Source organism: Notothenia rossii, assembly GCF_949606895.1.
Source record: "Notothenia rossii genome assembly, chromosome: 11".
NCBI classification, from domain to species: Eukaryota; Metazoa; Chordata; class Actinopteri; order Perciformes; family Nototheniidae; genus Notothenia; species Notothenia rossii.
Window position 1 is genome coordinate 4,177,952 of NC_136910.1, and position 18,207 is coordinate 4,196,158.

Consider the following 18,207-nt stretch of genomic DNA (forward strand, 5'->3'; position numbering starts at 1 on the left):
AAGCAGGGCACTTTAAGCTAACGTTGCACAAAAAGGAGTAAAGCAGTTAGTCAGCAGATAATACACATTATGTTCATATAACAGTGCACTGCCAATGTACATTGTTTTAACATTATTTAAAAACCATTAGTTTATTATTCCAATTAACTCGAGCTTTTCACATTATCATAAACCACCGAAATGGTACTCAAGTGTCCTGGATTATGCAAGGCAATAAATGTTTTTTTTTTTTGTGACTGTAGGAAAGAAGACACAACAATAATTCAAAGTGTATTTCTTTTATTTGCAGTACATGTTTTTTTTTGTTTTTTTTTAGGAGGTGGCATCATCAGATCCTAGTGCATGTATTCTAGTAGTGCACTTCTTCGTTGGTTGCGTTTTTTTGGGACGCGCAGATCCAGGAATTCTTCAAACTACTTGCATGGCTGGATTCACTAGCAAACATTACAAACCAGCACCATACATATAATGATTTCTTGTAGGTATTTACTCATCTTTTTTGTGTTTATTAACATTATTGTCCTCACCATACACTGCAAATCAGAAACCTGTTGGCCTTGTTGTGACTCAGAGAACTTCCTGTCTCTGCGTCAAAGCTCGGGCCGACAGATTTTATTTGGCGGGTAAGACTGATTACGTAACATCATGACTATAAACAAGTCACAGAAATAAAAATTGATCTTATTCATAAAAAAGGAAAACATGGATTGACAGTACCAAACATTTTCTTTACCTTCAGGAGACAGCTAACAAAAGGCTAGGCCCATCACACACTACTAGCACAGTTTGCTGAAGGTATTGCACATTTAGTTTAAAAACTAAAAAACAAACCAAAATAAAAGAACCAAAAAAAATACATATAACAATTCTCTTTACTTCTAGGTGAAGTATACATAATGTACAAAACTAGAAGTCTGTTGAAACCGACAAATAGTACACTTTCAAATAAATAAATAATGGAATCTGTTATTCACACGTCTTCGATAGCTAATTCTGCAGGCGACTAAGTATATGCAACAACGGGCAGAAATTCAGCGTGAGGTAGTTCATCAAAGCCGATTTAAATCAGAATGACAGTTTGGAGAGATGCGGTAATTGTAATTTTTAAAAAGCAACAACAACCTAAGAAAAATAAAATAAAAACCACAAGGAAATATTCAAATGAAAGCCCCTAATATTGGGTTAACGAAATTAAGAGCACTTTACACAAAAGTGTTTTTTTCTGATTGATTATTTTAGCTAATATGACAAATGGAAACACACCACTGATTTTCTCCCTGCCTTCTTACATATGTGAGACATCATTTAACATTTCCGCACACCACTGGATCATTTAACGTGTTGCTGCTGTTGGGATCTGCACTATGACTGCAGATTGAATTTAGCTTTGTACTGTACTCATCTGCCCTTGCACTTTACTAGCCACCTTTCCTTTTTAATTCTGAATACCAAAAAACAGGACAATGACACCAGCTGTTCATGAATTCAAACTAGTTTTATCATGATGAGTTAAGATTTAATCACAAAATAAAAAAACATTTGAGCTAGTTCTCACATAAAGCTAACGTTAGCCTGCTAATATTCCATGTTAACTCTTGTGTAGCTAACTGACATAGCTATAATTAGCATTCCGTAACAAATGTTAGCTGTTGCGTAGCTCAGTAACGAAGCTAACGTTAGCTTGCTGATATATAAAATGTTAACATTATATAGCTTAGGTTTAGCTTTGTTAATATATCAAATGATAACTGTTGTGTAGCTAAGTAACAAAGCTAACGTGAGCTAGCTGATATACTGTAGTAAATGTTAGCATTATATTGCTTAGAGAGTAAGCTAACGATGGTTTGTCAATATATCAAATGTTAACTGTTGTGTAGCTAAGTAACAAAGCTCACGTGAGCTAGCTGTTATACTGTAGTAAATGTTAACATTATATAGCTTAGAGAGTAAGCCAACGATGGTTGGTCAATATATCAAATGTTAACTGTTGTGTAGCTAAGTGACAAAGCTAACGTTAGCCTGCTGATATACTGTAATAAATGTTAGCATTATGTAGCTTAGAGAGTAAGCTAACGATGGTTTGTCAATATATCAAATGTGAACTGTTGTGTAGCTAAGTGACAAAGCTAACGTTAGCTTGCTGATATATTAAATGTTAACATTATATCTGCCTATCAACACGTTTGTTACGTTTTAATGGTGCAACCCGATAAACTTAACAAGTTTTAAACTAGTTAGTTAAAACTGTTAACCAATTTTAACGAATTGCTGGTGTCCAGAGCTTGAAAAGGAGAAGGAGCAAAAGTGCAGCAGAATTTGAGAAACAAACGTTTAAAATAAATTGTTTGAATAGTTTGTTTTAGCCTTTTATATTTGGCAAACAGTTACAAGTTTTTTTAACAGCATATTATATTGCAGTCTAAAGACTTACAAATTTGCTTTGAGCAAAGAGTCGTTATCAAAGAGCAGGGCTGGTTTGAGACAGTAAACAAACCCTAACTCTGCCTCTTACAAATAACAAGTTAGTTTTGCCAACATTTCAAGCAGGCAGAACGTTTGCATTAAACTGCATTAAGCCTAACAAAAAGTAAATATTGAAAATACAATGTAAGCCTTTGTTTTATTTGTTTAGGACCGTTATATTCATGATCCATTACACTACTTTTCTAGATAGCTTGTATTTCATATGGCTTGTTTAAACTTGAGTTACTATGGTTAAATACCACAAGTGTTACTTTTTTTGTTTTGTTTGGCTCTGTATCTCAGATATATGTTGATTACAAAAGCATTATTCTGCTCATTTAAATGGTATCTATACCGTCACTAAATACTGACAAAAAAGCAGTCGCGAAGTTCCCTCATTTAGTTTGATCCAGTAGTTGAATTTAAACCCATCCTTTTCATTCTTCTCTTACAATCATCACATTCAATTAGTACTCATAGAAAAGCCAAAAGACGGTTATTAACATATATTTCGGTTGTTGTCACTGCAAAGAAACATACTTTGATGAAAGACCTTGATAAACTGCCTATTTTCTCCTGAAATTACTCAACGTATTCGCCCTCACCTTCTTACCCTGCAAGACGCCGCTGTCTCCCGCTCAAAGGGTCGAAACCAAAACAAGTAGAAAAATATACGACACATTTTGTGTGAACTACAACCCTGTCATACATTATCGGTTTTAATATGGAAACCACCGTTTTAACCATTAAAACATAACGCAATGAATTCCTCCGACGTACTCAGGAATGAATGACAAACAGGCACTTTTCCTTTCAAAGCTAAATTAAAGAAACAAGGGCACGATTATTGCATACCGTAAGAATAATGTGTTTCTTTTGACTCTCGTTGCTAGGTTCTTTTTTCACAATTGCAGGCAAGTCTGGTACGCAAAGTGTTTGGCCATCCTTAAGAAAAATCACTCTTTAAATTCCAAATTGACTACATTACTAATAACAGGATATGTTTTTTTTGTTTTTTTTACCATCAGGCTGCAGAATCACTATCCCTCGATAAACGTCGTCACGCTCACATGCTTTCCCATAAATCCCTACTTTACCGAAGCACATACTTACACCACCACCGATTTTACAACCTCGCACAACTCACCTACGTCTCAATTAACCTCCAACAAAAAAAACATTCTTTACTTTTAGCGACAAATCACTTGTCAAAGCAAGCCCGAAAGCTCATCCCGCCCTAAAAAAGCAAAACCATCGACCCAGATCTATTAGCCTGTTGCACACAAAGAGACTTTAAAGCACTTTAAACATACAGAAGACGGTCATCAAAAAGCCCCAAGTTATATCTCGCGAAACCTAACCGTGTCATTCTCAATCCCTTAGCGTAAATGCAGAATCATATGCTGAGTGAAAATCCTTTTGAAACCCTATTATCGGAACAGGAAGAGTAAATTATAAAGCTTTCATCACATGTTTACAATGTAGGAAGTAGTAGTGACTCACAAGAAAAGAAAAACATGTTTTAGGATATGTCATAAGCACTCAAAAGATATCCATAGATAAGGGGAGTACTAAGATCATACGTCTGTCAATTCGATTATGTTTCAATGGCTCACTGCAACTCGTATTCAAGATAAAACTACATTTACCGTAAAATCTGTACAAACTCAATCTACATTTATATGGCAAGTTGTAAAAGCAGTAGCTTACGAGTGAAACGAATGAAGTCCAACAGAAAAATAGATCACATTAAAACGTTTTTTTTTTTTTACACATATTTCTTTCAATTCTCACTGTCGGTTAAAAACTAACCGGAACGTAGTGAAATCATAAAAACTCTCTTATCGTCATCTTAGGTTTGTGAGAAAAAAAAAAAAGATTAAGAAATGCCACAATAAATTACAGCTAGGACTCAAAATGAAAAAGAAAATAACTGTATTTTATTTATTTTTTAAGAAAGAAAATAAAGATCTGTCCTTTCAGAAAGAATTTCTCAAACAGCTAGCTGGCTAATCGCTACACTACTGAAGACTAGCACAAGAGGGGAAAGTGGGAGGGGCAAATGCAAAGGGGGCGGGGCTAGTGTAGTGGTCTTGGGTCTGACCAGGAGGCGGGGCCCAGCCCAGGACCAGGAAGTGGATGTTTTTGGGGGTTAGATGATAGTCATCTGCAGGAGGCCGGGGGGCTGGATGTAGCATCCGCGGCGGCTGCGATGCTAGCCGTCTGCAGGCTGCTGTCGGGGGTCAGGGTCGAGGAGACGTCGATGAAGAAGAAGAAGAAGAAGGAGGAGGAGGAGTGGAGCTCACTGCTGCACCTGTGCTGTGAGACAGAGGGGAAGCTCGGTGATCAGCTAACCAGATTCAAAGGTCTTATTGTCATATGCACAAAGCTACAGTGTAGAAATGGCAATGAAATTCTTCTGACCTGAGCTCCTTCAACGATGCAACATATATCATAAAATACAAAATAAAAAGTAGTGCGAAAAGTCTGTATAGATGAGAGTTACCACTTCCGGGCAAAAGGTATTGCCCCGCCCACTTTTTGGGGAAAACAAAGCTTTGAATGGCGGTCAATACAAATTCTGAAGTTTTTGCCAATCCGATCAGAAATTTAAGAAAACCGTGGATTTTTGGATCTTCAAAGAGCCCGGTTACGATGGCCAGACAGGCAAACAATTACATTAAATTAATGGATTCGACGATCGGGCTCGATATATGGACGCATTCTGCAGTCATTTTGCATATTAGAAACGGAGTTGGCGACACTAAAACTGCAATATAATGTTTGTGTAGCAATAATACATATGACATATTTTTGACATGTCTCCAGTACCGATAAAAAGACCGATAACGTTGGAGCTTAACGCCCCGTCCACACAGCAGCTTTGAAAAAATCTTGAAAATCTTGGAGGTGGGCGCGTCTGAAAGCTTGGGGGATGTTTTGCGAGCAGCGCGACCAACAACCAATCACGTGAATCTCCCGCCCCGACATACAAAGCAATAGCAATGTTAAAACGAAGTAACCTGGATATAAAATCCCCAAACAGGCGAAAACCTACCAGTTTCACCCACTGTCTCTGCCACCTCCCTCCATGCCTGGTTCCTCCGGTTTGTATCCCGGTAAATAGTTCTGGTCGTAAAGAACCGGGTGATTTGATACCGTAATTTCTCGTTTGGAATATGAGGAAATGAACTGCGGTCTGGCTCTCCCAGCTTGCACGCGGTTTGATTGGCTAGCGCTTGTACGGTCAGATTTGCATAAACGGGATTTGATTGGCTGACGCTTCCAGCTCAGCTTCAAAAGTTGAACATCGCTCAACTTTTGAATCCTGAAAATCCTGGAAATCTTCGCTTTGCTTCCCCACAATGCAGTTCGGCGAAAAGCGAGGCAAAGTCCCCCCCATTCAAAGTCAATGGGCAGAGAAGCGTTGGAAGATTTTTTTAAAGCTGCTGTGTGGACGGGGCGTAACGGTACCACGGTCTTTAATAATTCAGCCCCGGGGCCCGTTTAATACCGGGGCTAAAAAAGCATTTCCCCAACAGATTTCAAGACCCTTCAGAACATTTCTGTATTTGTCCTTATTATCTTATGTATATTCTTTGGGGGGGAAAAGGAACAAGCTCACTTAAACAGGAATCCTCTCACACACTGACACTCACCTATGGACGCAGGCTGTCCTTTGATGACTCCGTTCTTCGTCCTTTCTTCACATTCAAACACTTCTTTATATATAAAATCTGCAACAAACAGGAGACAACATTAAACTACAGTAATGAGGCTCAATGCAGACGGGGAGGCGGTCCGCACTTCACTCATATAGACTTTCTGGGTATCACCATTTTGTCCTTCCTTTTCATTTTAAACAACTGTGATTGGATGTTTCCTCACACCCGGCATAATTCATAAATTGTATCTTTTACACGATTATGTATTTTTAAGGAGATAAATATGTAAGGAACATTTTTAAATGCTAACTTCAGGGTTCATACACTTTTTCACCAATGATTTTCAATGACCACTGAAAATGGTTTATTTTAACATGGAACAGGAAAATAAGGTCTGTATATGAAACATGTTGTTCCGATCTAAAACAAATCAAAAGGCTTACTAGCTTCTACACGCTAAAGCAACTCAAATCTCTCACCAGCGAAACACCTCGTCAGTTAAAAGCCATTTTACGTTTCATTGCTATACCATACAGTATTTATTATCATTATAGTATTACTATTTCAGCGATTAGATAAAATATAAATTATATTTGATGCAACTTTAGTTCAATTTCCATGACTTTTCCAAAACTTTGGGAAAATAATTGTTTTGCAGGGCCTGGAATTAGCTTTTTGAATTTCCGTGACTTTCCCAGGTGTTTAATGACCGTAAGAACCCTGTAACTTTCTTATGGCATTTTGTGATACTTGTTGCATTTTAGATGAAAGCAAAACACTTTTCCATACTTTTGTGTTATATGTTAATTCTTCAGTTTCCCTGTGTTTTCTTCTTTCCATGCCATTTTATTACATCCAAACAATCTATTTATTTGTGTGAAAATACCACAGGTTGACACTTTACAATGTACATTTGGATTTTAAATAAAGATTTGGATACAGTTAATCGGGGAGGGAAGGGCGGGGGGGTAGTCTGGGCTCATTTGCACCCTTTAAGTTGATTTATATAATATTTTGCATGTTCTTTCCCACTATGACTAAGTGTGTCATTAAGTATGGTATTCCTGTCATGCTGTGTTTTTTCTTTATTATTTCTTGTTGGCTGTTTTGTTTGTCTTCTATGTTGAAACAGGGAAGCATGATTTTCACCCCAAAGAAGTCTGTACTATTGCTTATACTTGTATGCTTCTTCTCAATACAAATATGTGAGACCAGTTTTAATCTGTAATCATAAAATAGAAACTTAGTATGTAACATCCTGATCAGACTGCAGAGGGAAATGTATCTGCATCTCTGTTGGAGAATGCAGATGAAAGTCTCCCAGGCTGCAGAGCACGAACACAGAGCGACGGCGTTATGCAACAGGCTGCAGAAAGATGAACGCTTCTGACAGACTTTCAGAGGAGCAGCAGAGGATGTTTTTACCTTTCCACTCCTCCACCGTGTGCTCCCTCTCATCAAGCTGCTTGTCTGTGATGGCGGGCGGCGGCTGGAGAAACAAGGACAACGTTTTGGTATCTGTTTCTGTCTTTTGAATAAATTCTAAACATCCACCCACATCACACTCTGTTAAATGTTCTGAAGTACTGAGAGGAAAACATCTGATTTAAAAACTGCCATAAAAATAAGATTTTAAAAATACTATTTCCCACTTTCACGAATAACTTTTAAGACCTTTTTTAAGACCCTTTCCATACATGTTAAGACCTCATCGCCACTTCGAGTTCTAACCGGTTACCTTGGCGACGCACTTTACCTCACATTGACTATATACAGTATTGATTGTCCTTCCTCCTTATCTTCCAACCATTTGGACGCAGACTTGCATTTCCCCATAACGATGTTGCTTAGCAACCGGCGTAAACGGACCTCCGCGTGCTATCAAGCAGTGAGCGTGCGATGTCCTGTTCAGATGACGTCAAATCCAACGGGATGCCATAAATAAAGTACACAGAATCACACTACACACCTACGCAATGATTACATTCAGGCACACTGTAGAATACAACCTCTCTGGACCATTTATATACTTATTGAAAACAAGATACAAAATGTAATACCTTGGAAAATGCCGTTTAATACTTTTTAACAGCCTTCATTTTCACTAAATTGATTTATCAACTTTTAATACTTTTTAAGACCCGGCGGACACCCTGTAAATATATTTACTAACTTGAGTCACATTCCTAGATACCATATATCACTTTTTAAACATTTAAATGCCTTTTTGCTTAAACACATTTAAACGAGCTTATAACCCTTGTGCCTCACTTTAAAGGTGACCTATCATGCAAAATGCACTTTTCTACGTCTTTTCTACTTGGAGATGTGTCCCCGGTGTTCCAGGGAACTCACCAAGTGTCAGAAAACACAACCCACTCTATTTTCCTCCATACCCAAATCTCTAAAAAAGGGCCTGCAACGGATCTGATACAGACTGATCCAGATGTGAACACTTCTATGACATCACAGAAGTGGCGCTACGGCTATTGGGCCAACTCCACCAATCAGGAGGAGACAGCCACGGACATTGCCGTTGGAAAGCGCTGGAGACGCTGTAGTACATATGCCAGGCCTGTAGGTGGTGCTGTTCTCACAGAATCAGCCCATGATGCAAAGACAGTGTTAAATTGAGCGAAATGAGGAATGGCTAAAATGCATGATCTGTTTGGTATTTTGAAAAGTAAAAAGTATAAATATGCCTTATATAGGTATGGTCCTACACTATGTTATTCAAATATAGCATGATAGGTCCACTTTAAAATAAGAATTGTGATGTCCTGAGAAGACAAATCAGGGACAAAGAACTAGCATTAAAATATGATTTATTAACATTATTTCCCACTTTCACTGAGTTCAATCTATTTACTAACTTTAGTCACGTTCATAGCTACCATATATCACTTTTTAACCATTTATGTATCCACATAATGCCACCTTAAGGAAACCAACTGAATCATTTCTGCCTACTCAATGCTACGGGATTCTTTTGTTTAGTGTTGGATAAGTCATTCATTAGCAACCACACTTATTGTATAGACTTATTGTTATTATTTGCCCACAAATATGAGAGTTATTTTGAGCGATATCCTCAGTATTTCTGGCTGTGAGGCTGAGCTTCGGAGTGATTTGCGACAGTGAGCTTGATGCATGTTTCCAAAAAACAGGGGGAAACTCTGCTGCAGTATCTCCAAACTGAAACCTACAGACTCAGCGTATTGGAAACTGCTGCATTAAAGCCTCCTCTCACTAAATCCACTTAATGCCGAGTGGTTCTGCAACGTTTTTCAGGGAAATAAGAAACAGCCTTACATTTATAGCATGCACAGAGCTGAACCTGCGATGGCATCGATGTGATGCAGAATCAGATAATAAATCCATGTGTACTAATCTGCACTTCTCAAGGCTGTGCTGGGTTTTCTGAAGACGGCTTTCAGAGGAGAGGCAGCAACAAATTAGGGCTGAACGATATATGGCGATCACCGCATGCGCGATATTCACATCGCAGGGACGTGCGATTTTATTAATTTTTTATAATGTTTTTTTTTTTTTTTTTTTTTTTTAGGACGTGCGATATTAAGTAGGTACATTAACTCAAACACGTCATGTCACAATTATTTTGCTGCTTGCTACAAAAGGAAAACTTGCACGGCTCTCATGTCAGGGGTACTTGAGTGAGTGACATGCAGGCTTGCTGGTTGCAGGTTTGCTGTGCATGCAGACATGCACAGCAAGCCACCAATCACAACCATTCTTGATCAGATCACAGCAGGCCCCGCCCCGCTAGTTTGCAGACCATCAAAACACCGGTAAAAAATGAGCGAGGCACAGGAGGACAATACCGGAGAGAATGAAGATTCACTTCCAAAAAGAAAAGCGACATCTGGAACTATTTTGGATACAAAGAGGTTCTTCTCTTCTTTCACAGATGAACCCCCTTATTTGAAGGGAAGCAACATGCATTATCATGACATGTTAGATCATGACTTAAAGTGGACCTATCATGCTATATTTGAATAATATAGTGTAGGACCATACCTATATGAGGCATATTTATACTTTTTATTTTTCAAAATACCAAACAGATCATGCATTTTAGCCATTCCTCATTTCGCTCAGTTTAACACTGTCTTTGCATCATGGGCTGATTGTGTGAGAACAGCACCATCTACAGGCCTGGCATATGTACTACAGCGTCTCCAGCGCTTTCCAACGGCAATGTCCGTGGCTGTCTCCTCCTGATTGGTGGAGTTGGCCCAATAGCCGTAGCGCCACTTCTGTGACGTCATAGAAGTGTTCAAATCTGGATCAGTCTGTATCAGATCCGTTGCAGCCCCTTTTTAAGAGATTTGGGTATGGAGGAAAATAGAGAGGGTTGTGTTTTCTGACACTTGGTGAGTTCCCTGGAACACCGGGGACACATGTTCATGTAGAAAAGACGTACAAAAGTGCATTTTGCATGTTAGATCATGACTTAAGGTATGATGAGTCTACCAGTTAAGATCCAGACGTCCGTGACTAAAATCCTTCATCCGGTTAAATATAGTTAAAAAAAACGCAATATATATCGCAGGGGAAAAAAATATCGCAGTGTCAGTTTTTTTCAATATCGCGCAGCCCTACAACAAATCACCTCAAATCCGTCTGATCACAGGCTAAACCGCTTTGCTCCGTCTTTGTGTTTCCAGAGAGCGGTGGATTGTCACCAAACACAAACAGGCAGAAGATTTTAACACAAAAAAGGAACTAGGGTTTTACAGTTTTGGGTTTTAAGGTGGATTTTTTAAATTTTGAAGGCAAGGAGTCATAGATTAGATAGACTTTATTCATTTATTATGTAATTAATTCAATAAATTAGAACACACGAGGTAAATATATGTGTTATTTGATATTGTATGTATTCCCTGTACAGCACTTTGGTCATCTGAGGTTGTTTTAAATTGGTTGTATTCAACATCCATTCATTGGGCTGTACTCACCGCCTCCACCTCAGTCGGGTCGTACCACACGTTGATGTAGGGGTGCTGCAGGGCCTCGTCCACTGAGATCCGCTTTGAGGCGTCGATCACCAGCATCTTGCAGAGGAGGTCCCGGGCCTGGCTCGCTGAGGACGGGTTAGGAAAAGAGAAAAGAGAAAAGGGTAAACGTTAAGATTTGATTAAATGCAAATTATGCAAAATCCACTTCTCCATGTCTCTTCTACATCAACATGTGTCCCCTCTTCTTCATGTCTCTTCTACATCAACATGTGTCCCCTCTTCTTCATGTCTCTTCTACATCAACATGTGTCCCCTCTTCTTCATGTCTCTTCTACATCAACATGTGTCCCCTCTTCTTCATGTCTCTTCTACATCAACATGTGTCCCCTCTTCTTCATGTCTCTTCTACATCAACACGTGTCCCCTCTTCTTCATGTCTCTTCTACATCAACATGTGTCCCCTCTTCTTCATGTCTCTTCTACATCAACATGTGTCCCCTCTTCTTCATGTCTCTTCTACATCAACATGTGTCCCCTCTTCTTCATGTCTCTTCTACATCAACATGTGTCCCCTCTTCTTCATGTCTCTTCTACATCAACATGTGTCCCCTCTTCTTCATGTCTCTTCTACATCAACATGTGTCCCCTCTTCTCCATGTCTCTTCTACATCAACATGTGTCCCCTCTTCTTCATGTCTCTTCTACATCAACATGTGTCCCCTCTTCTTCATGTCTCTTCTACATCAACATGTGTCCCCTCTTCTTCATGTCTCTTCTACATCAACATGTGTCCCCTCTTCTTCATATCTCTTCTACATCAACATGTGTCCCCTCTTCTCCATGTCTCTTCTACATCAACATGTGTCCCCTCTTCTTCATGTCTCTTCTACATCAACATGTGTCCCCTCTTCTTCATGTCTCTTCTACATCAAATCAACTGATCAGATTTTAGCCACTTGATGATGTCATAACGATGTTTTTGTCTTGTGTAACCATTAGCCAATCAGCAACCAAGGTAACCCCCCCCCCCCCCCCTTATCACCTGAATCTCCTCCCAGAGCACCATTGTGTTCTTTCTAACCAAATGTCTCTCAGAGGGGCGTGGGGAGGGGCTCCTTATTTTTCATCTAAAGTAACAAAGAGAATCAGCACTTTGGAAACAGGTCTGAAACAGGGGGGATTATGGGTAATGCTGCAATGATCTGTTTGGTGTTTCAGCCAATCAGAGACAGGCTCTGTATATATCTGAGACCTGTGATATATTGATGAAAAACAGAATAATAGGGGACCTTTAAAGAATGTCTGATCATTATATTGTTTTGAAATATAATATTGAAAAATATTTGGATATTTATACTTTTTCTTTTAGGTAAATTCAAAGATTGTAATCTCTATGTATGTAATCCTGCCTTTGTAAATGAATGAGGACAGAAAGATATGTTCCCCCTGCGTCCTCGTGGTGTTCGCTGGGAGCGTTCCTGTCATCTCCTCTCCATTTATACGCAAAGACACGCTTGAGGTGAATTCCTCTCAGCCGTAAACAACTTTCTCCTCAGCTGTCAGCTCCTGTAATAAGTGCTTAATCTTTAGGCAGCCAACGAAAATTGATTTGTCACTCGGGCTTTGCTGTCAGCGGATGTTTGTGAAGATGCTAAATCAAACTGATGCTATGAGAAGTTCATATTTTAGGGCTTTGCAAGTGTGTGGAGACATCATAACGAGCCACCATTGAACCATTAAAATAATCCTTCAAATTACAAAAACAGCCATTTAAAAAGTCAACCCTGGTAAAGTTGACATTCGCACAAAAACCCCAGCTTTATTGAGTCTTTTGTCCATTTTCTAGGCAGTAAAACGGAAACATACGGTGACAATAAAACTCATTACTCCTCACACCGTCGGGGATGTGATAAAAAAAATGAATTGAAATGTTACAATGGTTCCCCTTCAGGCTGGACCACTTCTGCACCTGGCAGAGAGGAACTACTCCCCAAAATATGGTTTTAACTTTTAGCAAGAGCTACATTTAAAGCCTCACACCCAGCTCTAATCTTCTAGTGCTTTCAGTAAGTCTTCACAGGATTAGTTCCTGGGCTTTAACCCTTAAGACACACCAGGCCGATTATCGGCGTCGGTGGGCGTCAGGCTGACGATGAGCGTCGACACGCCCTACTCAGATTGGTGCCTTTTCGGCCGAAAACCGGTCGAGCAAAGTCAGTCTGCAAAATAAATCACTCCGATTGGCTGTTCAGCTTAGCCAATCAGTGCATGAGAAGCGAAACGGAAGTGAGGGACCCAAACCAACTGTTAAGAAGGCAAATCTGAGATTTCATTTAACTCCAGCTCTCGACACAGGTTGGGGAAAGCCCCGTGAGCTTCTCGCTGTAGAGTGAAAATGGAACGCACACTATCTGTTGTTTGTTTATATCACGCAGTCTGTTCTTCTTCTCTCGGTTATCACGCAGTCTGTTCTTCTTCTCTTGGTTATCAAACAGTCTGTTCTTCTTCTCTCGGTTATCACGCAGTCTGTTCTTCTTCTCTCGGTTATCACGCAGTCTGTTCTTCTTCTCTCGGTTATCACGCAGTCCGTTCTTCTTCTCTCGGTTATCACGCAGTCTGTTCTTCTTCTCTCGGTTATCACGCAGTCTGTTCTTCTTCTCTCGGTTATCACGCAGTCTGTTCTTCTTCTCTCGGTTATCACGCAGTCTGTTCTTCTTCTCTCGGTTATCACGCAGTCTGTTCTTATTCTCTCGGTTATCACGCAGTCTGTCTTCTTCTCTCGGTTATCAGGCAGTCTGTTCTTCTTCTCTCAGTTATCACGCAGTCTGTTCTTCTTCTCTCGGTTATCACGCAGTCTGTTCTTCTTCTCTCGGTTATCACGCAGTCTGTCTTCCGGTTGTTGCCTCTTTTGAATCACGAATACACACTACCGCCGCCTGCTGGTAGGGAGAGTTATTGCCACTCACGAATATGCAGTGCGTACGTGCTTCTTGGCCGTCGGCTGAAGTCTTTGCGGTGTGTTCCAGTGACACATGGCCAAGACAAAGGAGACCTGAGGCGACACAACAGTCGGGGTCCGTCTGTGTCAGTTCTTTGTTGTAAGATTGGTGGGTCCGGGCCTTTACGTACCCCTACGGACATGTTTGGATTCTTCATATTTCATCAATCATGGCTTCTTCTTTTTTTATGCACATTGAACACATGTTTGGCCTTTTTCTTCTTGTATCTTTGAAGTCTCAGCTCCTATAATAACTCTAAAATGACTTGTATTTAAACTAAAGACACTAAGACCTCTGTGGGGGAAACTTCTGAAGCAATAGGAGTCAGGACTCAGAGAGACACGAGGAGAGCTGGAGCTTTGATGGCAAACACTGACGGTTTATTTGGAGCTTCGGCCGGAGAATTCACACGACATGTCACGGGCCATGGTCTGACAACACGGTTGAGATGCCACAAATCAACTCTGAAGAGCCCTCCTGTAGCTCCAGGTTTTCACTATCAGAGTGTAATAATCAACATTCTTCAATAGATAGACTAAACAGCTGAGGACACTGAATCACATTTCTTATCGCTTATGGCTCGGGGTCATCTACACCCCGAGAAGGATGTGTTCCAGTTGTCCCACAACAATAACTATCTTTGACCGAGAGTAGCCCGGTCACAAACTGGTAACATCAACAAAATGCTTGGGCATCTGCGTCAGAGGGCAAAAGGCAAACCTGTATACAGAATTATTCCCTGACAGTTTAAAGACAATAATGTCCCCATTGATGCCCGTTAAAACCATGAGCCATTGCAGCATAAAACCAACATTTGAGACATTTTCCTATGTTTGTCCGATGGAACAACTACCTGCCACTTCCTGAGTTGAACTACAGTATGTGTTGAATTATTATTAAGCACTTTTGTTTTTGGAAGGACATTAAAATGATGTAAATTGTATTGATTCATTTATCGATTAAATTTAAAAGAAAATAAATGCAAAAATATTTAATATTATTATATAACTTTTTGGGTAAAATGGAAAATTATGTAAAACATTGAAATATTGAAAGAAGGGTATTTATCCCTTAGTGTCTCAGTAAAATTAAATATGTATAATAAACTATAAAATCAATAATAATAAACGTAATTGATTGAAAAAACGAAAGGGGAAAAAAAGGAAAATATTGATATGTCTATATATTTTTAAGAGCAACTAATTGCACCTAAATATATCTTCACAGCCAATCAGAAGTATTTGAGATTGGTAAAAGTACTGTACTTACACAACCCTGGTGTAAACTATGTTTTAAAGGATGCACGATGGTTAATAGCGAGACAGCCTCATGCTTACCTTTCAGTTTGTTGTGTTCAGAGTCTGCAGGAAACAGCACGTCGGGGAAGAGCTTCTCGAAGCTGTAGCCTGCATATCGGGGTCTGTTCTCCACGTAGGTCCTCACCGATTGGTTGAGCTTCATCAGGAACTCCATAGACGGCGTTCCCAGCTGTTCGATCACCTTGTTCCACTGGTCGATATCTTCAGGGTCAGGGTTAAGAGAACAACTGCACTGGGTTTGGACTAAAGGGGACTGACTTTTCAGAGTCGAGGGAGGTCGTTTTTACCAACATTTTCAACTAATGTAGAATAAAAGAGAGCCGTTTAGTGACTTTCTTTCACTGCGTTGTTATTTAGAAGATTGGGTGACAAGCTTGTTTTAAAAAGTATAAGAGATAGCTTCAATTCAAACCTGTGGAATCAGAATGGACACAACACAAACTTAAAAAGGTGGTGTTTACCTCAAGTAATCCAGATGTTGGAAATACTGTATGTATGCAGAGCAGAAACACACACATACATACATACAGATGATCCACCTGGAGGACTAATACAGTCATGCCTTGTTCACATCTCTTCTCATCTTTAACACTGAATGAACATCAATGAGGAAAAGCCTGTTTTTTCGCAACAGATTTTCGTCCATAACCGATTTTACAAGCTATTTTTGAAAAGCGATCAATTCTGCTTGTTGGCGGGTATTTACATGGTTTCGAAAAAGTATTTATTCATATATTTAAATCCACTCAATGCGGTCCTGTCAGAAGGTGAACATTAGAGAATCATGATGGTAGCATATGAACAGACACAGATTTTATTTGCTGATGAAATACCGCCTAGGCTACTATCTGCGTGCTTTTCCTTTCCGGTCACAGAGAACATTTTTAACCGCTTAGAGATGTCCCGCCCCTTAGCCTATCACGTACAATGTGTTGGAGCGCTAGCCAATAGGAGCGGATGTTACGAAAGGTAAACAAAGAAGTCCAATGGAGGTGTATCAGGCAGTGTGTGGGAGAGAAACTCCTTCTGAAGGGAACACAGGGACTATATAACACACTACCGGAAAGGGAACACCCCAAAGAGCAGAATAGGGCCTCTTTGAAAATGTCAAGCGTACATAACCACGGAGCGCTGTCAGGGCTTTAAGTGCTATTGTAGCTAATTTTTGAAGATGATGTACCGGCTGTATCTATTAACACTCTCTAGTCGGTATCGGCACGGCAGGAGAGTACGTAACCTATATGGGTGATTTCTAGTGTCTGCTTCACTCAGCTTCTTGATCGTACAAAAAAAGAATCGCGTGTCTTTTTTAATCCTTGTTTTGTTTCAAAAGTTCCCAAAATGCTAATTCCCTCTGATATCACAATCGCAAAATCAGTCAGAAATAATCTTCATTGGTTATTTTTGCAGAATCGATCAGCCCTAACGGTAAGCGACTATTCGCCGATGTTAATTGTGAAATAAATGCATTTTCGAGTGTGAACACGATGTCTCGCTCGGCAGGTTTTCCCCATTGTGTGAAACGATATGAACAAGATGTCAGACAGAAGGATGAGAGACATGGGGTGTTTCTCAATGTCAAGGAAGGATGCTCCAGAGCCACTATTTCAAGGATGCCATGTCATCGAGTCCCGCCGAAGGACTGTTCCAATGTCCAGGATGCTTGAAATTCTACCGAGCCCGGCGTCCTTCGTAGCGAGACATTTCGAGGCTGCGCATGTGTCTCCTCCGCGGTCTTAAAATCCCCACAATGCTTTGCGCACGGACCAATTTCCTAAAATCTGTGGCGGAAAATGTAAGGCGGGGCCTCTCATATGACGCACACCTGCACACTTGCTCGCCTGTTCCATTCTTCGTTCTCCGAATGCTAGGAAGGATAGTTGCGTAGCTTCTGAAGGAAGTGACTCGGAAGACATGTGCTACTAAGGAAGCATCCTCGACATTGAGAAACACCCACGGACTGCATTTAGGGTTTTGTTTTTTTTTGGATGGAGGTTCAACGTAAGGATACGATCAGTGCCTGGAAACAACACACTACCCCGGACCATTTCAGCCATGATGCAGCCAACAGACCAGACATCAACTGAAAAATGAAATGACAAACCACCAAATTAGCATGCAGGACTGGAAGACAAACTGAAAAAATAACCCCAAAAACATAAACAACATAACAGAAGGGAAAATTATAAATAAACAAAAACATGATGTGGGGCCAGGTGATGTGTTTGATGCATGACAGAAATGAATTGCATGCAGTTGAGTGCACTCATTGACCTCGGTCAGCGTCCCAGGAAGAAGATGTAAATTGTATTTGACGTGTCATTACGATGTTTACACTGAAATCGAATGGAAGAACTTATTAAATAATGTTTAAGATGCAGCAGGTTGATTGAATGGTGAATCCTGAGCTTTTAAAAGTGAGACACTGACTGTTAAGGTCTTTGTTTTATTTGCAGAAATGCCTTTTAACACCCTCTGTATCCTCACTGCAATTCATATAACTTGTATGTTCTACTTCGACAAATCCACCTGAGAAATTATTCATATTCTCCCAATTTCTAGATCAGAAGGCAGATTTCTTTTTGTGTTATTCTGGGGAACAATTTATCTTTTTGTGCGACTGTTGCTATGGCTTTTTCCAAAGGCATATGGAGAGCAGTTTGAGGATACACAAGAATATTATTATGCAAGATCTCAGCTATGAACGAGCAAACTTCTCAATTCTATTTCCGTTTCTTTTTCATGTGACTGTCTTGAAGCTGCAGTGCTGAAGAGAGAGAGA

The 18,207-nt window shown here is 39.9% G+C and overlaps 1 protein-coding gene across 1 annotated transcript in view; it reads right to left on the reverse strand.

Moving 5' to 3' along the window:
• Window positions 1–262: 262 nt before the first annotated feature.
• mapk8b (mitogen-activated protein kinase 8b) overlaps window positions 263–18,207 on the reverse strand; it is a 123,952-nt gene continuing 106,007 nt past the window's right edge. The window contains exons 4-9 of the mRNA XM_079659275.1: window positions 17,437–17,508; window positions 15,444–15,626; window positions 11,108–11,232; window positions 7,554–7,617; window positions 6,123–6,200; window positions 263–4,782 (exon numbers count right to left, since the gene is read on the reverse strand). Of these exons, the coding sequence (XP_079515401.1) occupies window positions 4,766–4,782; window positions 6,123–6,200; window positions 7,554–7,617; window positions 11,108–11,232; window positions 15,444–15,626; window positions 17,437–17,508 (539 nt within the window). The 3' untranslated portion in view covers window positions 263–4,765. The remainder of the gene's footprint in view (window positions 4,783–6,122; window positions 6,201–7,553; window positions 7,618–11,107; window positions 11,233–15,443; window positions 15,627–17,436; window positions 17,509–18,207) is intronic.